The 22397-nt window shown below is 41.9% G+C and overlaps 8 protein-coding genes across 14 annotated transcripts in view; 3 read left to right on the forward strand and 5 right to left on the reverse strand.

The window, feature by feature from the left end:
* RB195_024804 (uncharacterized protein) overlaps positions 1-13881 on the reverse strand; it is a gene marked incomplete at both ends in the record, with an annotated part of 28880 nt that extends 14999 nt beyond the window's left edge. For 3 of the 4 annotated variants that reach the window (XM_064212710.1, XM_064212709.1, XM_064212708.1), the window contains 8 exons: positions 6849-6922; positions 7424-7531; positions 7595-7758; positions 7815-7882; positions 7950-8062; positions 8169-8284; positions 8351-8493; positions 13563-13654. In XM_064212710.1, coding sequence (XP_064068588.1) covers positions 6849-6922; positions 7424-7531; positions 7595-7758; positions 7815-7882; positions 7950-8062; positions 8169-8284; positions 8351-8493; positions 13563-13654 — 878 coding nt within the window. Of the gene's footprint in view, positions 1-6848; positions 6923-7423; positions 7532-7594; positions 7759-7814; positions 7883-7949; positions 8063-8168; positions 8285-8350; positions 8494-10125; positions 10175-10275; positions 10429-12332; positions 12491-13033; positions 13192-13320 lie in introns of all 4 variants that reach the window. The other variant, XM_064212707.1, reaches the window with a different exon arrangement.
* Positions 310-1026, forward strand: RB195_024806 (uncharacterized protein; the record flags this gene model as incomplete). The annotated part of the gene is made up of 1 exon (XM_064212712.1): positions 310-1026. One exon carries the CDS (start codon positions 310-312, stop codon positions 1024-1026), a length of 717 nt encoding a protein of 238 aa, XP_064068593.1.
* RB195_024807 (uncharacterized protein) lies at positions 1274-4430 on the forward strand (the record flags this gene model as incomplete). Its single annotated transcript, XM_064212713.1, has 4 exons — positions 1274-1379; positions 1618-1982; positions 4080-4153; positions 4310-4430. 4 exons carry the CDS (start codon positions 1274-1276, stop codon positions 4428-4430), a joined length of 666 nt encoding a protein of 221 aa, XP_064068594.1.
* Positions 13882-14098: 217 nt separating the features above from the next.
* RB195_024808 (uncharacterized protein) lies at positions 14099-14689 on the reverse strand (the record flags this gene model as incomplete). Of its 2 annotated transcripts, none has more annotated exons than XM_064212715.1 (1): positions 14099-14689. In XM_064212715.1, one exon carries the CDS (start codon positions 14687-14689, stop codon positions 14099-14101), a length of 591 nt encoding a protein of 196 aa, XP_064068595.1. The 2 variants fall into 2 exon arrangements, with proteins under 2 accessions (XP_064068595.1, XP_064068596.1); XM_064212714.1 differs by having other exon boundaries at positions 14099-14623.
* Positions 14690-14737: 48 nt separating this feature from the next.
* Positions 14738-15457, reverse strand: RB195_024809 (uncharacterized protein; the record flags this gene model as incomplete). Its single annotated transcript, XM_064212716.1, has 1 exon — positions 14738-15457. The coding sequence occupies one exon, from the start codon at positions 15455-15457 to the stop codon at positions 14738-14740; it is 720 nt and encodes a 239-aa protein (XP_064068597.1).
* A 1107-nt stretch (positions 15458-16564) lies between these two features.
* Positions 16565-18966, reverse strand: RB195_024810 (uncharacterized protein; the record flags this gene model as incomplete). Of its 2 annotated transcripts, none has more annotated exons than XM_064212717.1 (2): positions 16565-18236; positions 18287-18966. In XM_064212717.1, 2 exons carry the CDS (start codon positions 18964-18966, stop codon positions 16565-16567), a joined length of 2352 nt encoding a protein of 783 aa, XP_064068598.1. The 2 variants fall into 2 exon arrangements, with proteins under 2 accessions (XP_064068598.1, XP_064068599.1); XM_064212718.1 differs by having other exon boundaries at positions 18287-18882.
* A 101-nt stretch (positions 18967-19067) lies between these two features.
* RB195_024811 (uncharacterized protein) lies at positions 19068-19685 on the reverse strand (the record flags this gene model as incomplete). The annotated part of the gene is made up of 1 exon (XM_064212719.1): positions 19068-19685. One exon carries the CDS (start codon positions 19683-19685, stop codon positions 19068-19070), a length of 618 nt encoding a protein of 205 aa, XP_064068600.1.
* A 1975-nt stretch (positions 19686-21660) lies between these two features.
* On the forward strand, positions 21661-22008 carry RB195_024812 (uncharacterized protein; the record flags this gene model as incomplete). 2 transcript variants are annotated; one of them, XM_064212720.1, is made up of 1 exon in its annotated part: positions 21661-22008. In XM_064212720.1, one exon carries the CDS (start codon positions 21661-21663, stop codon positions 22006-22008), a length of 348 nt encoding a protein of 115 aa, XP_064068601.1. The 2 variants fall into 2 exon arrangements, with proteins under 2 accessions (XP_064068601.1, XP_064068602.1); XM_064212721.1 differs by having other exon boundaries at positions 21667-22008.
* Between the last annotated feature and the right edge of the window lie 389 nt (positions 22009-22397).

The following is a 22397-nucleotide window of genomic DNA, read 5'->3' on the forward strand; positions in this document are numbered from 1 at the left end:
CAACGCCAAAATTGGCCGAAGAAGAACGCCTGAGAAATTTCACATCGGGACCCACGGCCTGCAATGGAATGAGCAGGGGGAGAGGCTCTCCAAGTTCATCATGACGACTAAGACCATCCATGGGAACTCGCAATTCCAGAAGCCTTCCTCTCTACGTTGGACGTGGCAGTCACCCCGTGGAGGGTACCGTAATAAAAAATAGACCACATCATTGTCAATAAAAGGTTCTGCCTGACGGATGTCGCTGTTGTGCCAATGTTCTATACGGGATCGGACCATATCCTCCTCCGACGAAGATTTTCCTTCACAATGAGAAAAGAGAAAGCCGCCAAGTTCCGAGAGCGAAATTCCAGAACTATCATTAACTGGAATCTCTTCGCTACACTAGCTGGCTTTTGGAAAGATTCCGCAATGGACAACATCGACGAGGGATATGACCGGCTCGATGAACACCTTCACGACTGCACGAAAAAGGATGAGAGTTTTAAAACCACCAAGAGACGCCAGTCTCCGGAAACTCTAGAGCTGGTACGTCAGCGTGGAGCTGCACGGGCCGCAGGCAACCAAGAACTCACGTTCAAGCTCGCAAAGCTTTGCAGAGAGGTGATAGGGGGAATTCTCAAAGAGAGAAGAGCAGAAGTGCTGTGTGAAGCTGCAGAGGCGGGGAAAAGCATCCGCTATGCCCGTCGATACTTCCCCAGTCGCAAGACGAGGATGACTGCTCTCCGGAACCCGAAAGGAACAACCATTGCATCAAGAAGGGAAATAGAGAAAATCATCTACGACTTCTACTCTGATCTCTTCGACAGCCATGTCCACTTGCCTCCTCACCATATGAGGGAAGGCAAACATGTCATTCCAAAGGTTCTCCCGTTCGAAGTACGACATGCTATCATGTCGGTGAGAAATCATACGGTACCCAGTTCCGACAGAATAAGACCAGAACACCTGAAGAATCTTTCCAGCACTCATCAACACCCTGGCGAGGCTCTTTACTCGTTACCTGTCAGAATGCAAGGTTCCTAAACAGTGGAAGACCAGCAACACCGTGTTGTTGTATAAAAAAGGAGATCCACATGACATAGGCAACTATAGCCTAACCTGCTTACTGTCCGTCATATACAAACTCTTCACAAGAGTGATCCTTGATAGGATTGAAAAAGTCTTTGATGAAGGACAGCCATGCGACCAAGAAGGGTTTTGGAAAGGATTCAGCACGATTGATCACATTCACACTGTTTCGAAACTCATCAAGATATCACGAGAGCACAAGATGCTGCTCTGTCTCACCTTCATTGACTTGAAGAAGGCCTTCGACTCATTTGAGAGCGGTAGTGGAGGCCTTGGACAACCAAAGAGTCCCTACTCAGCACATAAAGGTACTTTGAGAGTTGTATAGCAACTTCACGACCGGAATTTCGCCATTCTTCAAGAATATCATATATGACGTGAAGAGGGGGATCCGACAGGGTGATACAATCTCACCCAAAATATTCACACCCACCAGAACGCAATGCGAAAGTTGGAATGGGACGACATGGGAGTGAAGGTTGATGGTCGGCAGCTCCACCATTTGCGGTTTGCTGATGACATCGGACTGATAACACATCAGCGAAGCGGAACGAATGCTGACCGAATTCGACGAAACATGTGGATGTATCGTTCTTCAGCTGAATCTGCAAAAGACGATGTTCATGAGCAACGGATGGGTCTCGGATGCCCCATTCATGCTCAACGGAAGGAACATATCAGAATGCATCAGCTACGTTTATCTGGGTCGGGAATTGAATGTGATGAACGACATGATCCCCGAGCTGGGCAGGAGGAGACGAGCGGCTTGGGGAGCGTATAGGAACATGGAGGAGGTGGTAAAGAAGACTAAGAACATCCGTCTCCGTGCTCACCTCTTCAACACCACAGTACTTCCTGCTTTGACCTATGCTTCAGAACACTGGGCATTTCGCAAGCAGGAAGAAAACGCGGTGAGCGTCATTGAACGCGCAATTGAGAGATTGATGCTGGGAGTATCCCGTTTCACGCAAGTAAAGGACGGGATTCAAAGTTCTCTCCTACGTCAGCGATTGAAGATTAGAGACGCCACCGTGTTTGCCAAGGGAAGTAAAATAGGGTGAGATGGCACGTAATGCGCTTTAACAACCGTTGGACCAGAGCCGTGAGCGACTGGATTCCTCGCGACATTAGGCGCACTACAGGAAGACTGCCGACCAGATGGTCAGATTTCTTCATGAAGTCCTTCAAAGAAAATTATGATGCTCTTCGTGTCCCACGCGAAAGGAGGAACCACTGGACGTGATCGGGGCAAATAAAAGAATTACTTGCGCCTGTTCGACCGTTCGAAGATCAACTGGAGTCAAAGTGATCAAGGTGATCGTTCCTGTAACGAAAATAAGTTGTGCACAATGTCGTAAAAGTAAGAGTTTTTTGTTAACATCAATACTTTTTAATTGATTTGCCTGAGCTGTGGCCAGGATTGCTATTGATATCTATTAACGGCGTTTTTGCCTTCGTTAGAGCCTGAAAAACCAAGCTATTAGTGACTTATTCTCTCAAGCGCCTTGTCACCTTGCAGAAAGCATTTAAACGGCAAGCAGAGTATAGAACGGTATCTGACAAATGCAAAAACCCCGAAACGTTAGCTGCTGATAAATATCAATACCATTCTCGGCCACAGCTCAGAGAAATCAATAAAAAAAAAGCCACTTATTCAACAGGGCAAGATTCAAGGACACCCGAACATGGACAACACCAATACCGTGCCCAAAATTTCCAGGTAATCATGAAAACGGTGCCAAAGACAGATTATGAGCAGCTCGAAAAAAGGAATAAATCTCTTTTTTCTTTAAATTGCACATCTTGAAGGTTAAACGACAGGTATTAAATTTAAGACTGATAGCATTACCGCAACTGTAAATAACAAATCACGTTATGAGTACTCAACATTGAAGAAAATCGGATTTTGGAAGAAAAGTCAGATTTTATCGAAATGATAATAAACAATTTCTTTAATTGTCCATCACTTGTGCTCCCATTGTTCGTCGATATGCACAATCAGGCTCTAATAATTCCTCTTTTCGTCCCGATCGCCTGCGGGAGACACTCAGTTGTTTCTCCTTTAGCAAAAGACAAAAAGTGGATCAGATTTTTCACTGAAGGATTTTGTGTTGTGCCGGCTGACCATGTCCGACCACGGAGTCGACGATATTCCAGTAGTGTGTTTAATAAACGGGTGGAACGGCTACGATTTTTGATCGTTGTTAGGACTGAACTTCTAGACCCATCTTTCAACTGCGTGATGCGAGACTTCCCTAGCATCACCCTTTCAACTGAACATTCTATTACGTTGATCGCATTTTTCTTCTGCTTGCAAAACGCTCAGGTTTCCGAAGCATACGTCAAAGCAGGAAGAGCGCTGATGTTGGACATCTGTGCACGAAGCCGGATGTTCATTTTCCTCTCCACTACATCCCGGATCCTTTTATGCCATATTTATGGTCCACAAGCCGCTCGTTTCCTCTTGGCCAGCTCTGAGGTCAGGTCGTTCATCATTTTAATTTCCCGACATAGATAGCTGGAGCAATCGGACGCATTTTTTCGTTGAATGTGAAGTATTTTTATGTGCGAAGTAGAGACGCCCTAGCTTTCTAAGGCTTCAATGACCGCTTCCTTCTCAACTGAATTGAAGGCTTTACTCAAGTCGATAAAAGTGATCCACTGCGGCATCTTCTACTCTCGCAATACTTTCATGAGTTTTGAAACGATGTTTATGTGATCAATCGTGCTTAACTTTTTCGAAATCTCGCTCGCGCTCATGGCTGTATTTCATCTACTCTTTTTCCAATCCTGCTTACGATTATTCTTGTGAACAGTTTTTAGATGACAGACAGTAAGCAGATTGGGCAACATTTCCCGATGTTATGTGGACATTAAACACATTAAATTGATTCCAGGCTTTTGGCCGGACAGACGTGCCGGGCAGATATTATAATTCAATGATATTATAATTCAATTCTCGCACAGGAAAAACAGGAAATTGTCCCTTGAATTCACCTGCGTTTCAGGCCGGAGACAAAGCCGACTTTGGTACCGCGGGTAACCCAATATCCGCCACATGGGAACACCACACACCTCGCCAGTAATCAGCTGCGGTCCCTCTAGTGATGGGAATAGGACATGATAACGGTGCAACAAGGGGTAACATCAAAATGCAGTTGGAAGAATAGTATGGGTTCAAAATTTCGTGGAATATATGTTGGTCTTCATGCGAGCCCAACATTATCGTTCACTTCAGCGATCTTCTTGTCGCCGTTCTTTTGATTACACACTACAAGGAAATTCTATCAAAGTCCGATCAAGACGAGGAAGGACAAACAAGACCACAAGGATACAAGTTCGAGAGATGGCATGGTTAAATCAGCCTAAAAAAACTTTATTTTGCAATTATCAAAGGAGAAACCGCTCATTATGAAGGGATCAGTGTTTGTTCCGACAGGTTACAGGACAAGAGGTACCCTCGAAAATCGGCTGAGCACTGCTGACCTATCTTCAGCACCGTGCGCATCCGCGTAATTACGGCTGCCGTTCCACCAGCAAGACAGAATTGGGAAAGGTGAGAAGTGAAAAGCGAGTTGACGCAACAGGCTCTGGAATACGAGTACTGTAAACTGATCGCATATTATTGGAAATTGAGGAGAAAAAGTAATTCCTCCTATCCAATTAAAAGATATGTCATCAGAAGCACACCAAATGATATGTGTGACCTACATTGACCTCATTTGATAAACTCCCACAGATAAGGATTATAACAAAAACATGCTGAAGAAAAATAGCAATATGCATATACTTTCACACATCCCGAAATTTCACACATTTTTTGGCCCTGTCTGCTCTACATAAACTCGAAGTGCAGAAGTACGTGTTCGTCACGATACCTTTCAACGAGCTCAGTGTTCAACTTCCAACTGTAACAACTGTAAGAAACAGCGACTTCATCTCCTTAATCCTTTATGCATCCTTGGAACTTTTTTCTACATTCTACTTTTTTATCACTTCATTCCTTTCTAGTTTGTGCATAAAATAGTGTGACAGGATGGGTGCATTAGTGGCAAACAGAAACTTCAGTATCTGCGAGATACGCTTTTAGATACAATGAATGCCTGCGAGGCATTAGCCGGCCCTCTTCAGGCGTAGGATGTCAGTTTCAATTAGGCAGATATGCAAACAGAAACGCTTAGAAAGCGAAAAAAGTAGAGAAATACAGCATGACATCATGTAATTTTTTCTCAAATCATCCCTTGTATTTTCATAGATGCATGGGTGTTTTCTATCTCACAATTCAGAACGAATAATAGCAAATATAATAAACACTTCCACTTGCATTTCTAAACGCTGTTTCGCTCATGTGAACTTCTTAAACTACTACACTTAATCTAAGGGTTGAAACATCTTTTGTCACCAATCACTCTCCTTTTTTGTTCTTTTCAAGAAGCGCAACGTAAGAGCGCGACGAAAAAAATGCATCGTAAATGCGGCAGACACGGCGGAATGGACCAGGAAGAAGGGTTGGGCGAGACGTCAGCGAGATGTAGTACAAGAGAAGCGATCATGCTACTGTAGCCGTTGTGACGCTGTCAAGAGTCGCTCGGTGCAATTATCGACGCTCATTAGCCTCCTGGATATCATAAGGATATCGTACGGGTACCTCTTGACCGTTCCCCGTTCCGACACTATGAGACGTAGTTGATCTGGATGAATAATAGACGGAAGTTCAATTCTTTACGCACACATGCTCTAGACAACAATGCGATTTCAGTTACAACGTTAAAGATCTGTTCGAGCTAAGGACTGCAGCCAAGCATGTGATGGGATTTACCCATAGGTTTTCGTGAAAGAATAGGGTTGGAAGAGAAGGTGATCGTAACGGAGTGTGCGGTGGCCAGTAGTGTTCTTCTGTAATTTGACCTAATGCAGCAAACTCTCTTCTTTTCTATGTCGTATTATTTGCTTTAATCAGTATTTAAGACTATTTCATAGATTTTAGAATAAAAATGGAAACATCTGAACCCAAATATTTCACCAACAATTCAGCAAATTTGCTTTTTCTTGTACTTACTGTTTCTTTGCTCCTTTCAGCTACCGATTTCATATTTGCCATTTGTTCCTCGGCTAATTTTTGACTCTGCTTTTCGAAACACACGAAATTTCCAATATATTGAATTGGCAGCAACCGAGAACTGCTGCAGGAGCATCGGAGGAGTAGGGGAAGGAGGAGGGGCAGGAGGGGTCGTGTTCGAGAGGGTCATGTCCCATCACCACGCTTGACCCTGATTACAGTAATAGTCAAAGTCGGCGTTTAAACACAATTGAGCATATGTAATACCGCAGGTGTCAATTGGAGGAGTACCTGCAGAAAATGCTGAGGCGAAGAATGTTTGCGAGAAGTTTGTACCGACGGCGACAATTCACAAGTTGGCGGTGGTGTGATATATTATTTACTTAATTAATGGAAAATCTCTATTATCCATACGGGACATCAGCAAAAATATTGAGTTGGGGCTTGCAGCTTCGTTCACTCTTTCTTCAAGCTGACTTGATCTTTTGACTCATCGAATGATGTTGAGCTAAAAAGAGGAGGTGGAATGCTTGAATGATTGAGTTAAAACCTGTACCCTACATCTCCGAGCGACAGAGAGAGCACGAACATATTGTGACACCTCAGGTAATGATCGTTGCAAATGAGCAAGAAGAGTAGGATCAAACAAAAGATGTTTTGTCGGAACTTCTCACAAAAAAAAAGTTTTGGAGTAGGAAGCGTCAAGAACAAGTCTCACAAGTCAGCATGTAGAGCCGCATCAGCCAGCATTTGCGACCTCTCCGAGAGTGCCTGCATTCGCACAGCCTCTTCCTGGAACAAAAATAATGGATTCATCATGAAGTGCACAGAAAAGATAAATAAAACTTTTATTCTCCTGCACAAATTTATGAAATAAAGATGTTTTTCTATTGCACTCTTCAACTCCTTTATTTCAATCGCTTTCTCATCTTCTCAGAAAAGCGATCTCTTTGCTCATTTGAAGTTGAGACATACTTTCCTTTGCGTTACTTCTGTACTAAATCGATCACACCAACATCCTTCATGATTAGTACATCATTGTTATATTTTCGAAACTGGGCGCTGGTTCTGTGCGCAAAATCAAAAATTAAACCTTAACAAGGTTAAATTAATTTGCGTGTTTCTTCCTGCTAGAAAAATAGAATTCTAAAGATGCTTTTTCTTAGCACCCATGCAAGATCAAGAGCACGAGAATCAACTATGAATTGAATTTTTCCGCCTCTCTTCAAATACAAAATGGAAAGCCTCCACTGAAAGGTTCAAATCAAAAATGGATCAGAACAATTGATGCACCTCAGGATTTTTCCGGCGCTGATGCCATAAATGAAACACACACATCGACGCCGCAATAACTACCAAAAACGATATGGCTCCTATCATAATTACAAATCGGTACCTTATCTGAAAATTAAATCCTCAGAGGTTACCGAAGTCGTCAAAAAAAAAAGAAGAAAATCCCCTTGCTTGTTGATTCGTCTTCTTTCGTGATTGTCGAGCATTGCTTGGAATATAGTTCACTGTACAAATAGGATATGGTTGAATCTTCGGGCCAGCCTGCGAGCATTGATCGCAGTGCAGACCCTTATATTTTGCTGGGCATATGCAAGAGAGCGACACATTCTTAATGTCTGAATAACTAAATGTTTCATTACCATATATTAAGGAAACGGAGTGTGAAGCTGACTGGGATAACCGTGGTAGCAAATAATCCTTTCGCAGTAATCTCCTTCGAAGTGCTTGTTGCAGATGCACCTATAGAAAGCAACTCATAAGTCCCACAGCCCCAAAAGATGAAGTGTGAGTAAAACTGCAGAAGTACCTTCCATGCTTGATCATTCCGTTGTCACATCTACTAGTGAACTGACATTCATCACCAAAAAAAGACCCAATACACTCACATTTGTTGTTTTTCCACTCGCCTCTGTTGCCACACTTAAACCTCATATATTGTTGTACAAGATCTGATAGAGTGATACCCAAGCGAGGACATCTAACCGCTCATCCGCATTCGTAGTCATTTTAATGTACAAAACAATACCCTGTCAGTTAGGTGATACTCGCAGAGGTCTCCTTTCCACCCTTCATTGCAAATGCATGGTTTACTGAATATGAGGCTCAGAGGGTCGTACCTCCTGCCCACAGAAATTCCATGAACTGAACGATTTTATAGTTCGTATTTTCACAAATCGTAAAAATAATAAACAAAACTAGACGACTTACCACAGGCGAATTCTTCGCATGTTCTTCCAGTGTGTGGATGAATACAATGACATTGTCCTCCTGCATAAATTCCTCCATTTCGGCACTTCGATTTTGGATCATTTTTACGGATATTGTCACTGACATCTCTCTTGACGAATATCCTAGAATGGGGAGTCATCAGCGCTTAGAAACGAAGCCTTTCGTTGCTCTTTTTAAACTACGTTAAATGTTCTAAATAAAAAAATAGCAAGTGAATGGCCTACGGTTAGGAGCTAAATGAATAGATGACGAAAGATGAAAGCATTAGAAAGACCGGTTCGGTGAAGCTTATAGTGACACCTCGAGTCTGCATAATTAATTAAATAATTAATTAATCAGTGAACTGATATTATCGCCAGAAGCGGTTGCCCGCATCTTCGCCGAAGTGTGTTGTCCTTGAACATGATTTTCCCAATCTTTTCGATCTATAGCTACAGGATCCATCCATTCGTCACCGTTCCATAGCCAGCGAAACTTGCTGTTCCGCGCAAACTGCTAAAGGACACAGAACATCCTGAGTACTTTCGGGTCGGCAATGTCCGGCAATTCAAACAAAACAAAGTGTTGTTACCAAAGATCCGGGTAAAATGTAGTTGGGAGCCATTCTGACGCACCGAAAATGAAAAAAAATGTCCATAGAACACTTTAAAGGCATCACCCCACGAATCTGGAGTGGTACGGATTTCCGGTGGAGTATTCGTATACGGGGTTGTTGATTATGGGGAGGAGGGTGATTCCGTTCATTTCTTCCTAATTGCCGTAGAAAACGGCTGGGAAGATACGGCTTCGAGCGTTCCGGCGCACTATTTTCTACAAGGAGTTCGATTGGAGCGCACCAGGCCTGTGCGGGGCCGCTGTTTTTTACGGCAATTATCAAGAAATAGACGGAATCACACCCCTCTCCATAATATACTATCCCGTATACGAATGCTCCACCTGAAATCCGCACCACCTCAGATTCGTGGTATGCAGCCTTTAACCGTTCTCGTCGTTAGACCATTTCATGTGCATAATGGGTACCTCTAACTTCCTAATCCTTCGTGACTTCACTCAGATTACTGACTACTACTTGGCCGGAGCTCGCATCGAAGTCGAAGGAGGAGTTCCGCGAAAGGCTCGCTGGTCGTGGGTCGCTGTGGAAGGAGCAACTCTGTCCCGATTGTGGAAGTCCCCTTAAAGTCGCTAAGCAGGAGAATATACACAACTTCCAAAATGACTAATTCAACGGCGCTTTTTAGGGCCACTAACCTGCGAATACAAATCGAAAATGTGTGAATAAAAGTTGTTGCATGCATACTTAGTGATCGTGGATTGCTATGGAATTCATTCTCGGTTTTTTTCTTTGGAAGTAACACATGATATGACTTAGTCATTCATATTTCGTAAACCTGTTCGGAGTGGAAGGTAGTTGGGGATGGCCACTCAATGGCGCCCTTATTTCTGGAAATAAATAACTAGATCAGTCGAGGTCCTAGGACCTAAGCATTAGTCTTAGAGGATCTATGACATGTATGCTAAAGTTACTAGGAGAAAAAAGTAAGACAGATCGTCCAGAAGTAACGGCGTCACTAACACTGGCCCCACAGATACATTTTTCCCTTGTTTGGAAGGTTTGGTAAAGTTAAAACAGTAGTAGTTCCAACTCTGTCTTAATTTTTACTTAGTAACTTCAGTCTACATGTCGTGGATCTTCTAAGGCTGATGCTTTGGTCTTAGGGCCTCGACTGACTTAGCTATTCAATTGTGCTCCTTACCTTTTTCGCGCTTGAGTGCAGCTGGTCGAAGTATCCGCCAAGAATGACACTAAATACGGTAAGAAAGTAGTTCGATTTGGGTACGCCAGAGTGCCCTCCACCCCACCTACATTTTACCCAAAGATCGCATGATCCCTCTAGTTATCTTACCTATTTGGGTTCGGGTATCTCCTATCTGGGTAATTTCCGCCATATAACTGTGCAATTTATTCAGCTCGTACGTGCCCAGAGCATAACTCAAACGTCTGAGTGCATTTAGCTTGAAGACAGCATACAACGAATCTGATGTGGTGAGGGGATCCGCTGGAAAAGTTAGAGATGGGGTTATAGATTGCGAAATCCGATGTGGTTCCATTCATCTCTTCCTAATCGTCGTTAAAAACGGCGTGCAAAAAGCCATTGTTTATGATTTCAGTTGTAACACACCGCCTTTGTGCTCTCGCTGCATCCAAGTGAGAGCGGTCGAAGATCAGTGATGTATTCTCACCAGCCTATTCAAGTGAAACGAATGAATAGGCAGCTGAGGGGAACGGGGTGCGAACAAGGAGATAGGTCCTAACGTACCTGGTAGGAACAAAAACGGCTGCCACATCGTTTTTTTACGACGATTAGGAAGAGATGAGCAGACTTACCTCGCATCCGCAATCTACAACCCCATCCTTAGTTTTTCTCGCGGATTTCGTCACCACGTCAGACACGTTGTATGCTGTCTTCAAGCCTTGCCACCACGAGCAGGTAGCAGCCCCATCTCAAATCTATATATATATATATATATATATATATATATATATATATATATATATATATCATAACTGATATCCTCTGCATTAGACCCTGTGATGGCGCGAAGGATTTATAGGGATCCTTCTTTATGCCCTATTAGTAAAGCGATAAGGCCGTTGCCTCAGAGTACAGGTGGTTCAGTGGTAGTAGTATACTAATTTATCGACAGGCAAAGACGATATTGATAGGCGAAGAAGTTATTGATAGGCGAAAGCGATGTGCTCACTGGGAGCCATGAAACACCGGAATGAGCCCGTTATGGGCGGTCGTTAACAAATTAGCCATAATGAGCAATCGTAGAATAAACAAACTTCGTGGGCGGTCATCTTGATAAGATGACCGTCAAAATATAACTCTTTACAATGCCGAATGTTTGTATGATGGATATATGATACAGCGCCAAAATTATAGCATAACAACGCAGAATTCGGGTTCTGATACAAATGTCAGGACACTCCGGGCCACACAATTAAATTATTGAAACGAGTCAAATGCCAATGATCACCGGACGATAGGTTTCACTATTTGCTTCATTCGACTGCAGCTGGTTGGAGTCGGCGGCGGCGGTGGAGTCGTTCCATTGCAGTTTGTTGGAGATAGCATCGGCATCGTTCCATTGCGGCTCGTTGGCGTTGGCGTCGTTATTCGGAATCCGAGAATCAACTACGAGAATTCATAGTTGATCCTTTCCAGAAGCTGACACATCCTATTATTCGAATGTGCGGCCTTGGGCGGCGGAGGCTTACTAGTAGAATTAGTACTCTTTTTTGAGTTTTTATTTTTCTTTTATCACTAAATGTGCTTATTACGATGATATGGTGTATGATTCGAGCTTGATTATTGCCTGTAATTGCAAATTATCCACGCAGTGATCTTGCCAAATAGGTTCAGTACCAAGCAAACCATTCTCCAAGCGAATTTGATTATGCTGGCTGTTAGTGAGCGCGTTATTTTGGCTATCATTAAGACCATTGTGGGTCCGAATAAGTACGTCAAACCAGTGGCTAAAGCCAATGTGGTGCAAGCGGAAAGGGCTATATGCCAGTGCATTTTTATGGTATTCATTAGTGGATTTAGATCAGGCAGATCAAAATTAAATAATGAATTCTTTGCATGTAGCTCTTGCACTTCTGTCTGCGAGAGCAAATTTCTCTTGCTTCTTGGATGGTACAAGAGTGTTCCCTGTAGATCAAAGGTAACATTCTTGCCATCACATGATGTGTGGCACACTTGTGATACTACCGAATATTTGAAGTCTAAAATAACTTGCACGGAAGTATTCGTTGGGCCGCATTCAATGGGAAAAACGTGATTCTCGCACTGTACTGTAACCCACGAGTTTATTGATGACTTGCAAAGGAAATCGATTCTTGCGCCTTCGCTACAGCTGTAGCACCCTTTGACCCCACGAACGGAGATCTCACATGGTTGATTGATTATGAACTCAGTGCCGTCAATAAGCAAATTGGATTCTATTGCGAGAGTGATCTCTCCTTGCTTGGAGAGCGCAAAGATTTCTTTGTTATCACTGAAGATTTCTGTGAACGGAGTGCGTATGGGCATTACATTTGACACTTCTTTCCTCAAATTTTGGAGTGAATCATGTGGACACTGACATGTTTGCGGTGCTTTCATATTTTCGCAAGAACAGATCATGCGATTTGTTCAGTTCACAAGGGCATCGAGAGCAGATGCTTCTGACTCGCATTCAACAGGAAGTTGATAATGATCTGGTAGCATCATAGCCTCCATTGGGGTTACAGCGAATCTTTTGTCCATCAATGGAGAATGAGGTTTTTGCAAAGAAATGACTGTCAGTGACAATTCATCATACTTTTGTGTGACATAAGGTTATTAACTGAAAGATTTCAGTTTTCCTTTATTATAAAGCATGAAATCAACATCAATTTGAATTACTGGTTGCCATTCCATGCAATTTACTACTTCAAAGACAGTCTGTGTATTCTTCGGAACATGGGCAATTCTTAGAAAAGTACATGCTGGAAATGGTAGGAAGCAACCGCATGCTATACAGCCGCATGTGTTACCACAAATTGAGTATTCTGGATATGGAGATGATCTTTTGAACTCAGGAATTATTTCGTCCAGCTTAATTCTACTGCACTTAGACTGAGTGCAAGAGCCCATTTGTGAGCATCTCGTTGTGTGGTAGATCTTGAGTTTCGTCTCTCTAGTGAAGAATAATGAAACTTTGGAACAGGACAGTTTCATTGGTCTCGAACGTATCTTTATAAGTCCGATCGTTTTGTTAGCATGATTAAGCTGAATACAAGGATTGGAGTTGATTCTATTGAATAGAACTTCCTCGTTGTAATTATAAGTGCAGTTTCCGCGATTTTCGCAGACTACCTCTACACTATGCCTCATATATCCATGCTGGCAAGTAATTACCTTGCTTGCTAGTGCCAAGAGTGCGACACAAATCAACAAGGCGGACGGTATATAGATCGGATGTGGATTGAATGTTCTCATTGGAATTGTTTCTTCTTCGGATGTGGAATTCGGAGTTCCTTTCCGTTTTGCATTTCGTGTGCATTTAATTAACCATATAATCAACATGATGCTATTGATCGAAAGGTAAACTAACAGTGTTAAGGTGATTATGGCTCCAAGTGGCCAACAGTGAGGATTACCTATAAGATCTTTGCTCATCAGCAAGGCCGATTTTTCGCAAAAGTCTGGCGGTTCGTACTGCATAGTCGAGAAGACCACTGAGCTCTCCCATTCAGAGCGTAACGTAATCGTGCTATTTTCATCTAATGATGATTTTTCCAATTCAAATATATACGATTTCGATACGTTAGACATAATTCTGCACATTGCGTTGATGCAAAGCTCAAATCTTGATGAAGGAGGCACTATTTCTACTCTTCCTTCGTTGCACTTTATTGAGTTGTTCTCATGTGCTGTCGCTGTCACTGGACATATAGTTGATAATGCCAACATAGCCATCAGCAGATATGTGGATATCTGTCTACTTGAAGAAGTAGAAGGTCGGTCAAGGCTTCTTTCAAATTCTTGGATGACTTTTAAGGCATGTGTTTTCGATTGTCTAGTTGGACGAGTTCTGCGGGAAGATGATTCTGCTGAATCTACTCTTTCTTTCTGGTGTATCTCCCGCTCAGAAGTGGAGTCTTTTTCGAGTTCCAGATGTGAGTCTCCCACAGAACTACGTATTTCTAAGGGATACAACTTGTTGAGTGGTCTTTGGATAACTCTTTTGTTTGGCGTAAGGAGTTTCGCTGATCTTACAAGATCTTACATCTGCACTTGGTACTGTTTCTAGTACTTTGCCGTACATCCAGTTACCACGTGGAAGAAATTCTTGCTCAATAAGTACAATTTCTCCAATTTGCGGTGTATTTGTCACATGCCGCGGTTGTTTTAGTAGCACTCTCTGGTTATCTCTCAAGGATGTAAGATACTCTTTGTTCCATCGCTCCCAAAATACTGTAGCGATCGTTTCCGAAAACAATAATGCTTCCTGTGCTTGCGCAACTGTCTGAAGCAACTCGGGATCATATACTGTATCGCCATTACCGCACTGTAACTGCGTGCTTGGAATAGAGTACTTCAGATTTCCTTGTAGGAAATCGATAGGTCTTATCGGCATTTCATCAAGATCCGTTGCACTTACTTTTGTCAACGGACGAGTATTAATTATCGCTTCAATTCTTGAAATTACTGTAGTCATTTGTTCAGATGACAATTTTTTACGTCCAATGCTTTTTTGAAAGCATCTTTTCACGGAGCCAACCATTCTTTCCCATGCGCCTCATATCCATGGTGAAGCAGGTGGATTGAAAATCTACTGTATGCCCTCTGAGACACTGTAGTTCATCGCGGAACTACCATTTCCATCATTTTCGAGAAACAAATTTTCAATCACTTTTGATCCCAATTCAAAATTCGTTCCGCAATCAGTTCGGATGAGTTTTGGAACACCTCTTCGAGATATAAAACGGATGAAGCTGCTTAAAAATGCACCCGCTGACAAATTTTCGACCACTTCAAGGTGCACCGCCCTGGCAGTGAGGCATGTGAATAAAAAGACGTACATTTTCTGTTTGACGTTTGACTCAAATGGTCCCATATAGTTGCATCCAACATTTGCAAAGGGTTTGGTTATTATTAGCCGATCTGTTGGTAATGGTGGCATCTCTGGTGCTCCATATGGCAATCCGTGGCATTTCTTACACGTAATGCATGTACGCAGATATTTCTTGATCACTCTAGATGGCTGGGGAATCCAAAATCGTTGTCTTGCCAGCGCTGTCTGTTCTTTGCCACAGTGTGCGTTTTCATAATGTAGGTCATGAATGATTAGCCTGGCTAGTTCCGAGTAATTCGGGATGAAAATTGGCATTTTTGTGTCATATGGCAAATTGGTATTCTGAATGCGTGACTTGTATCGAATGATACCTTTTTCGTCTCTGATAATCTTCTGATTTGGGAATCGTTTCTGCAATTTTTGCACGTTGATGTTTTCGTGAATAGCTGCTAAGATGAGTTTCTCAGAGATCTCCATATCCTCCGCAGCAATGACATCTTCATTTGTATAGAGAGAGAGAGAGTACGTTTAGCGTAATCGATGTTGACCTGGTGTAATTGCACCGTTTCACCCATTTACTCAGCAATTTTCCAACAACTGAGAATGTTCGAAGAGCTGTTTTGTAGCGAGAGAAACGAGCTAGATCTATTAAACGGGATGATTCCGCTGACTCGTTTGTGGTTTCAACATTCACATGTTGATTGTCCTCTATTTCTTCGTAAAACTGATCACAGCTGAGGTTATCTATGGATCGAATAAGCCAAGTTTGCTGGTCGTGCTCTAGCCATCTGGGTCCTCTCACCCAATCATGATTACTGATGAGGCTTGCCGTTGTGCCTCGAGTTCCAACGTCTGCTGGATTATGATGTGTTGGAACATGAAATAGATGTACTGGGATGGATTTGACTTCGATTTGAGTCTTCAATCTCAAAATGCGATCCTTCTGATTAGTCACGAATATCGGAAGTTTGCGTGAGGACCTAATCCACTGGTGCTATTTCGCTATCACTGGCGACATTTACGGAAATAATTTCAATGTTTATTGAATCAAGAATGGTTTTCGCCATTCGCAGTCCTATTAAGATAGCCAACAATTCCAAGCGTGGTATAGTTTGCTGGATCTTTTTTGGTGTTAGCTTGCTCTTTCCACTAATCAGTGAAGTGATCTCATTAGTGTTTTCGCACCTCAGATATGCGCATGTCGATATTGCCATTTCGCTGGCGTCACAAAACACCCATAAGGAAATTCTTGAGGTGTGAGGCGTGGGAGAACGTAGCAATGATCGACTGACCCTTATACATGCATTGTTTATCTCTTGTATTACCGAATTCCATTTAATACACAGCGCTTGCGGAACGTATTGTTTCCATTCTATCCCTGTATCATAAATTTCTCTCATTAGAGACTTCAGTTTGATAATCAGTGGGCTTGCGAGGCCTACGGGATCATAGATCGAGTTTATTTGGCTTACAATATCGCGTTTGGTTAGTTCTTATTTTTGTGGAATTGTAACTTTCATCACAAATTCGTCCGATTTGGTGTCATATTTGACACCAAGAAGTTTTATGTTGTCTGTGGGCGCTCTATCCTCTTGGAATAGCTCTGTTAACTTCAGCAGAGTTTGAAATATATTCTCGTAAATTCATGCCGAAAATATTCTTTGAAGCAGTATATTTTTCTAGTGCTTCCTCTTTGGTGGTGGCGCATAAGAGAATATTGTCCACATAAATATTTTTTGCAATCTCCAGTGAGAACGGAGTATTCTTGTGATTTAAATATGCCAGAATGGCCATGTTAAGAATACTTGGTGCCGAGGTGTTACCGAAATGCAAACGATTGAATCTGTATTCTGCTATGTTGTCTCGATTTGGAGGCCTATTCATGTCTTTCAGCCATAAAAACCGACACAAATCTTTATGATCTTCCACTAGTCTAATTTGCGTGAAAGCCGCTTCAATATCGCATAAAAGAATAATTCCACTGGTTCTACTTGCAACTGGAACATCATGAATTTTGTTCACGAAGGATTCTCCTGTGTAGATCACATCATTCAGCGAAAGCTGTCCGACTCTCTTAGAGGAAGCATCAAATACTATCCTCAATGGTTTTGCCTCTTCTGGCTTCCAAACTCCGGAATGTGGCATGTAGTAAGTGCCGGCCGAATTTTTATTTTGTCCGTGGACTAATTCGACAACTTCGTTTTGGATATAATCGTTCATTATTTTGTTATACCACTCACGTTGGTGGATATTATTTGATAGTTGTCTTTGTAACGAAATCAATCGACGGTACGCTATTCCGTAATTATCCGTTAGGTCGATGACATTATCTTTCAAGGGAAAGGGTACGGTTACAACGCCGTTTTCAAACGATATTGATTTCGAATAGCTTTTGAAGTACTCGAATGTGTTTTCGTTCTTAGTACATTCTTCTGATGATATTCCTAAACCATCTAGTTCGAACAACTTCTGTAGAATTTCTGATTCATTCTGTTCTTGAACGAGGCTGAGGCCATGTGTTATCGTTGTCGCTTCTTGCTGCGAATTGATTGACCCTTTGCCGTGTACCGTTGGTCCGAATACCGTACGCGCAATGCGTAATCCAGATGGCAAAGTTATAGTGTCAACTGTGTTTACGAGGTCGTAATAGTTATCTAGACCGACTAATATTTGCGGGTTTTGATGTTCACCGCGAACTCTCGGATTGTTTATGCAAATCTCATTGTCTTGGAGGTATTGCTTATCTGCATCGTTGAGACGTACAGACGAAAAGTCATTAGTGATAATTGGCTTGGTTTGAATCGTCATATGGATCTCCTTGCCAAAGACATTGATGATTTTGAGGGGGACAATGTTTGTTTGATATTTTTCGGTATGTCCACCTATACCTGACATTGTGTAGATTTCGGTTTTCTGAGTTGGAAGACCAAATTCCCTTGCGGTCTGCTCTCTAATGATGGTTTTTTGAGCTCCAGTGTCAAAGAAAAACAGGAGTTTTTCGAATTGTCTGGTGTTATTATTCCAAACATTTCCTTCGGCAGTCATCAGGATTACTTGCTCTTTTCTTTTGTCAATGTACACGGAACCTTCGGCTGAGTGGTTAGTACTGTGATCAGTTGTATGAGGATTTGTCTGCTGATTGTTGCGATCGTTACCATTATTGCGGCCATTGCCGTATTGATTCCGAGCAGTAGTGTTATTTCTTGGAACTGGTACGGTATTGGAGAAGCTTTGATTGCGCGATCGGTCACCAGCGCTATATCTTGTCCTGTTACCATCATTTGAAGTGGAAATGCAAAGGCTTACATCGTGCATTTTGCCTCATTTAGGACAATTTGGTTTCTGACAGTCATAACTTCTTCTGAGAAACATTTCCAGCATTGTCTGGCTTCTTTCACCATATTTCGCCTTGATTTAATATCAGTGATTGTTCGGCAGTTCGCTGATATATGATTTGAGTTGTCACAAAAACGACAAATTTTTCCCAATTTTGGGGGTTCTGTAACATCCACACCGTATTGTCTTCGGTTCGGATGGTTTTCAAACTTTACACGACCTTTTAAACGTGCGTCTACAAACTTTTTTGCATTAATCTCCTTCTCAAGATGATCCATTACATCTTCTATTTTCACTTCATCTTGATCTTGAATTATAACAAGAACGTTTTTCACTATAGTGTAAGGAAATTTCTCCAAAATTTTCTCTGTCCACATCGCATCTTGCATTTGTGGTATATTTTGGCCTGCAGAGACCATTTGATTCATGAGCATTCGAATTTTGTCGAACGTGTTCATACAGCTATCAGCATCATTCTTTGCTGCTGGCAAATTAATTAATTTTTGCACTATTTTTGCTCTGTTAGTCGGTTTATTACCGTATTTCCTTTTCAAAGCATTAATCATCCACTTATAATTTTGTGGGATCAATTGTATGCCTTTTATGGCTGTTTCTGCTCTCCCTTTGAGGCTATCTCTAAGTAACAGCATTTTTTCGACTGTACTTAAAACCTTACTTTGGTCAACGAGCGTTTCATATATTGCCCAAAATTCAGGGAACTCTTCTTCGTCCCCGTAGAATCGTGGCAACCTTAGTTGCTTTGGTTTGAGAGTACGATATATGAAATCTTCATCGTCTTCTCTACTTTTTTCGGATTTGAATTGTCTTCCGAGAGCCAAATGGCGTCATTTTGTGAAGAACCTTTTTCGGTTTCCTCAGTCGCAGTTGACTCTGTTGCGGTCTGCTGATCTGCGTGAGTTTCATTTATTCTTGCAGGTTTTTGTTTTGTGGGCTCTCTATGAGTTATTCCCATCTTCCTTGCAAGTTTTCCCATGTGATTCCGTGCTTCTGTGACCCTGACACTTAGTATATATACCATTTCGTTTGCCTTTGCAATCCTTTCATTGAATTGCGTGTTATTTTCAATCTCCTCAACTTCATTTGTGAGGTCTTTTTTATTTCCCTTAGATCTTGCTTCTTCATATTCTTTTTGCAACTTATCTATCAATGCCTGATGAGCGTTTCTGCTCATTTTGATTGTCTCTATGCTTCCAGAGAGCAAATTTGCGGCACTGAGATACTCTTCGTACCTTTCCTCATCTGTTCCTGATGGTTTTATCTCTTCTGAGTAAGTACTGTACTTATCCAGTAGTGACTGGAGCGTTTTTGCACTCAGCAATATCGGCCTTTTGTGAAAAACAAGTGTCATTGTGACGCGAGTGCAATCGTAGCGTTGATACGCTATAAGCAGTGACCTTAGACTGCACGAGAGATATGCTTAAGTGGCTATTAGCTTGCTTTTGCCAGCTAAAGGTGGGCTGAACTTTATTAAGCAACAATGAATTTGTTGCTGCCAGCGAAGGGTGGGCTGGACTTTATGATCCGTTTGAGGATCTCGGCTTTTATCGAATTTAGCCGATGCACCAAAATGTGATGGCGCGAAGGATTTATACGGATCCTTCTTTATGCCCTATTAGTAAAGCGATAAGGCCGTTGCCTTAGAGTACAGGTGGTTCAGTGGTAGTAGTATACTAATTTATTGATAGGCGAAGACGTTTTTGATAGGCGAAGAATATATTGATAGGAGAAGACGATATTGATAGGCGACGACGATATTGACAGGCAAAGACGATATTGATAGGCAAAGGCGATATTGATAGGCGAAGAAGTTATTGATAGGCGAAAGCGATGTGCTCACTGGGAGCCATGAAACACCATAATGAGCCCGTTGTGGGCGGTCGTTAACAAATTAGCCATAATGAGCAATCGTAGAATAAACAAACTTCGTGGGCGGTCATCTTGATAAGATGACCGTCAAAATATAACTCTTTACAATGCCGAATGTTTGTATAATGGATATATGATACAGCGCCAAAATTATAGCATAACAACGCAGAATTCGGGTCCTGATACAAATGTCAGGACAGACCCTACTTTGTTCTAACCCATACAACTACAAAGAGAAAGCAAGCGTTATCTATATCCTTCTGCGCCCACGTTAGTTTACCTATTAAAAAACGTTTGACTTGTGTCAGCATTGCATATGGGAAACTCCTTCGGATTTTCTTTCTGTTTAAACTTCTTGACAGTAGGAAGATTTTTTTTTTCAATCTGTATATATTAATGCTGTACACAAAATTGTCCAGTACCCTTGGATTTAAACTCGAATTTTTTTTTTGCGATCTCACGGTTGTTTTATCCAATTCCTTCGGAGTCTTTGATTTAGTCTTTTCATCAAAGTCGTACATGATCCTCACGATCAAAAATTACATATAGTAATTAAGATCTTCAAAGAGGTTATTGATCAACGGAATAGCTAAAAGAGAAATAAAATGGGAAAATGAACAATAAATGGAATACACGCGAATAAAAGTAGAAGCATTTACACGTAATGTGGGAGTGATTTTAGCGACGAACACTCATTTGATTGGGAATGAGTACAGGAGTGATGCGGGTTTTGTTATGTTTAAACTAACATTTATAATATGGTGCTGAAAAAACCTGGAAAAGCTACTAAGGGAGCGTTTTGTAAAGAAAGGAAATAGCTAAATTATCGTTGTTAGAGGCTCTCTGGGCGTTTTGAAAGTTAGTTGGGAAATGTTGAGAATTTCAGCAAATTTCCCTCCTTTTTCCTTTTTGGAGAATATAAAGAAATGTGAAGAAAGTAAAACAAGATTCCAGGAAGAAGAATCATAAAACCCTCTGCCAAATATCTAATCATCTGCCATAATATATGTCAGAGTGGATGAGTTTTTGTAAGGTAAGAGTTAAATTATTGGACTTTCGAAGTCAAATACATTTTGACAGGCACCCAGACATCTGGAACCTTGCTGTTTTCCTCGTTGCACGAATACGCTAGCGCAACCAAATGAATCCGCTGCATTTTCGTAGAACATAAAAGAGAGCGCCTAACTGCAAATTTTAACCTCTGCAAGCATCTTTGTTTCCTCTTGGTTGCTAGTTGGGAAAAATCCAAAAATGGGAGGAAAAATATACTATTAGGTTGGCCTGACAGAAACTTCTGTTTGTTTTTCTGTTTATTTTTCGACGTATAAAATAATTTTAATCCAACGCTTATACTGTTCTGAAAGAATGTTGTTTTGCTCATTGTTTGATATATAGGAGCGGTCTGTTTTGTTTTGTTTTTACCAATAAAAGTTTCCAGACAATGAGTGATGAAAACAATGCGCATGCGAACGTGCTTGCTTTGTGACTTTAAACAGGGCACGACTGTTGCCGAACCTCACCGTGACGTGTCCAAAGCGTTTGGCGACGATGTTATAAGCGAACGACAATGTTGCAACTGGTTCCAACGCTTTGGAGCTGGTGACGAAAGTTTACAACAAGAAAATCGTGGTCGTCAGTCTAAAATCATCGACAACGATGCATTAAAAACCGCTGCTGAGTCGAACCTTAGTCAAGCTACGCGAGAACTTGCTGAAATTTTCGGTTGTGGTCACATGACGTTTGAAAATCATCGACACAGATTCGGCAAGGTTAATCGTTGGGGTAAATGTGTGTCGGACCGATAACGATGGACCGTAAGTTGCAAAGGTGACGCTGTAGAAGCTCGAGGAGCTGGGCTGGCAAGTTCTTCCACACCCGCCATATAACCCCGACCTTGCTACTGCAGACTACTGTCTGTTTCGCTCGATGCAAAACTTCTCCGACAAAAATCTTACAAGCTGTGAAGATGTCGAAATCTGGTTAGCCAACTTTTTCAGGTCCGAGCTCTATCGCGTGCCAGAGTCGCCCAATAGTTTCTCCTTTCGACTGGGACACAAAGAGCATCATAGTTTTCTTTGAAGGACTTTGAAGGAGTTTGACTGAAATCTGACCATCGGGTCGGCGGTCTTCCAGTAGTGCGCTTAATATCGCGTGGAACCCAGTCACTCACGGCTCTGGTCCAACGGCTGTCGTT

This window comes from Necator americanus, chromosome X (genome assembly GCF_031761385.1).
Source record: "Necator americanus strain Aroian chromosome X, whole genome shotgun sequence".
NCBI lineage: Eukaryota > Metazoa > Nematoda > Chromadorea > Rhabditida > Ancylostomatidae > Necator > Necator americanus.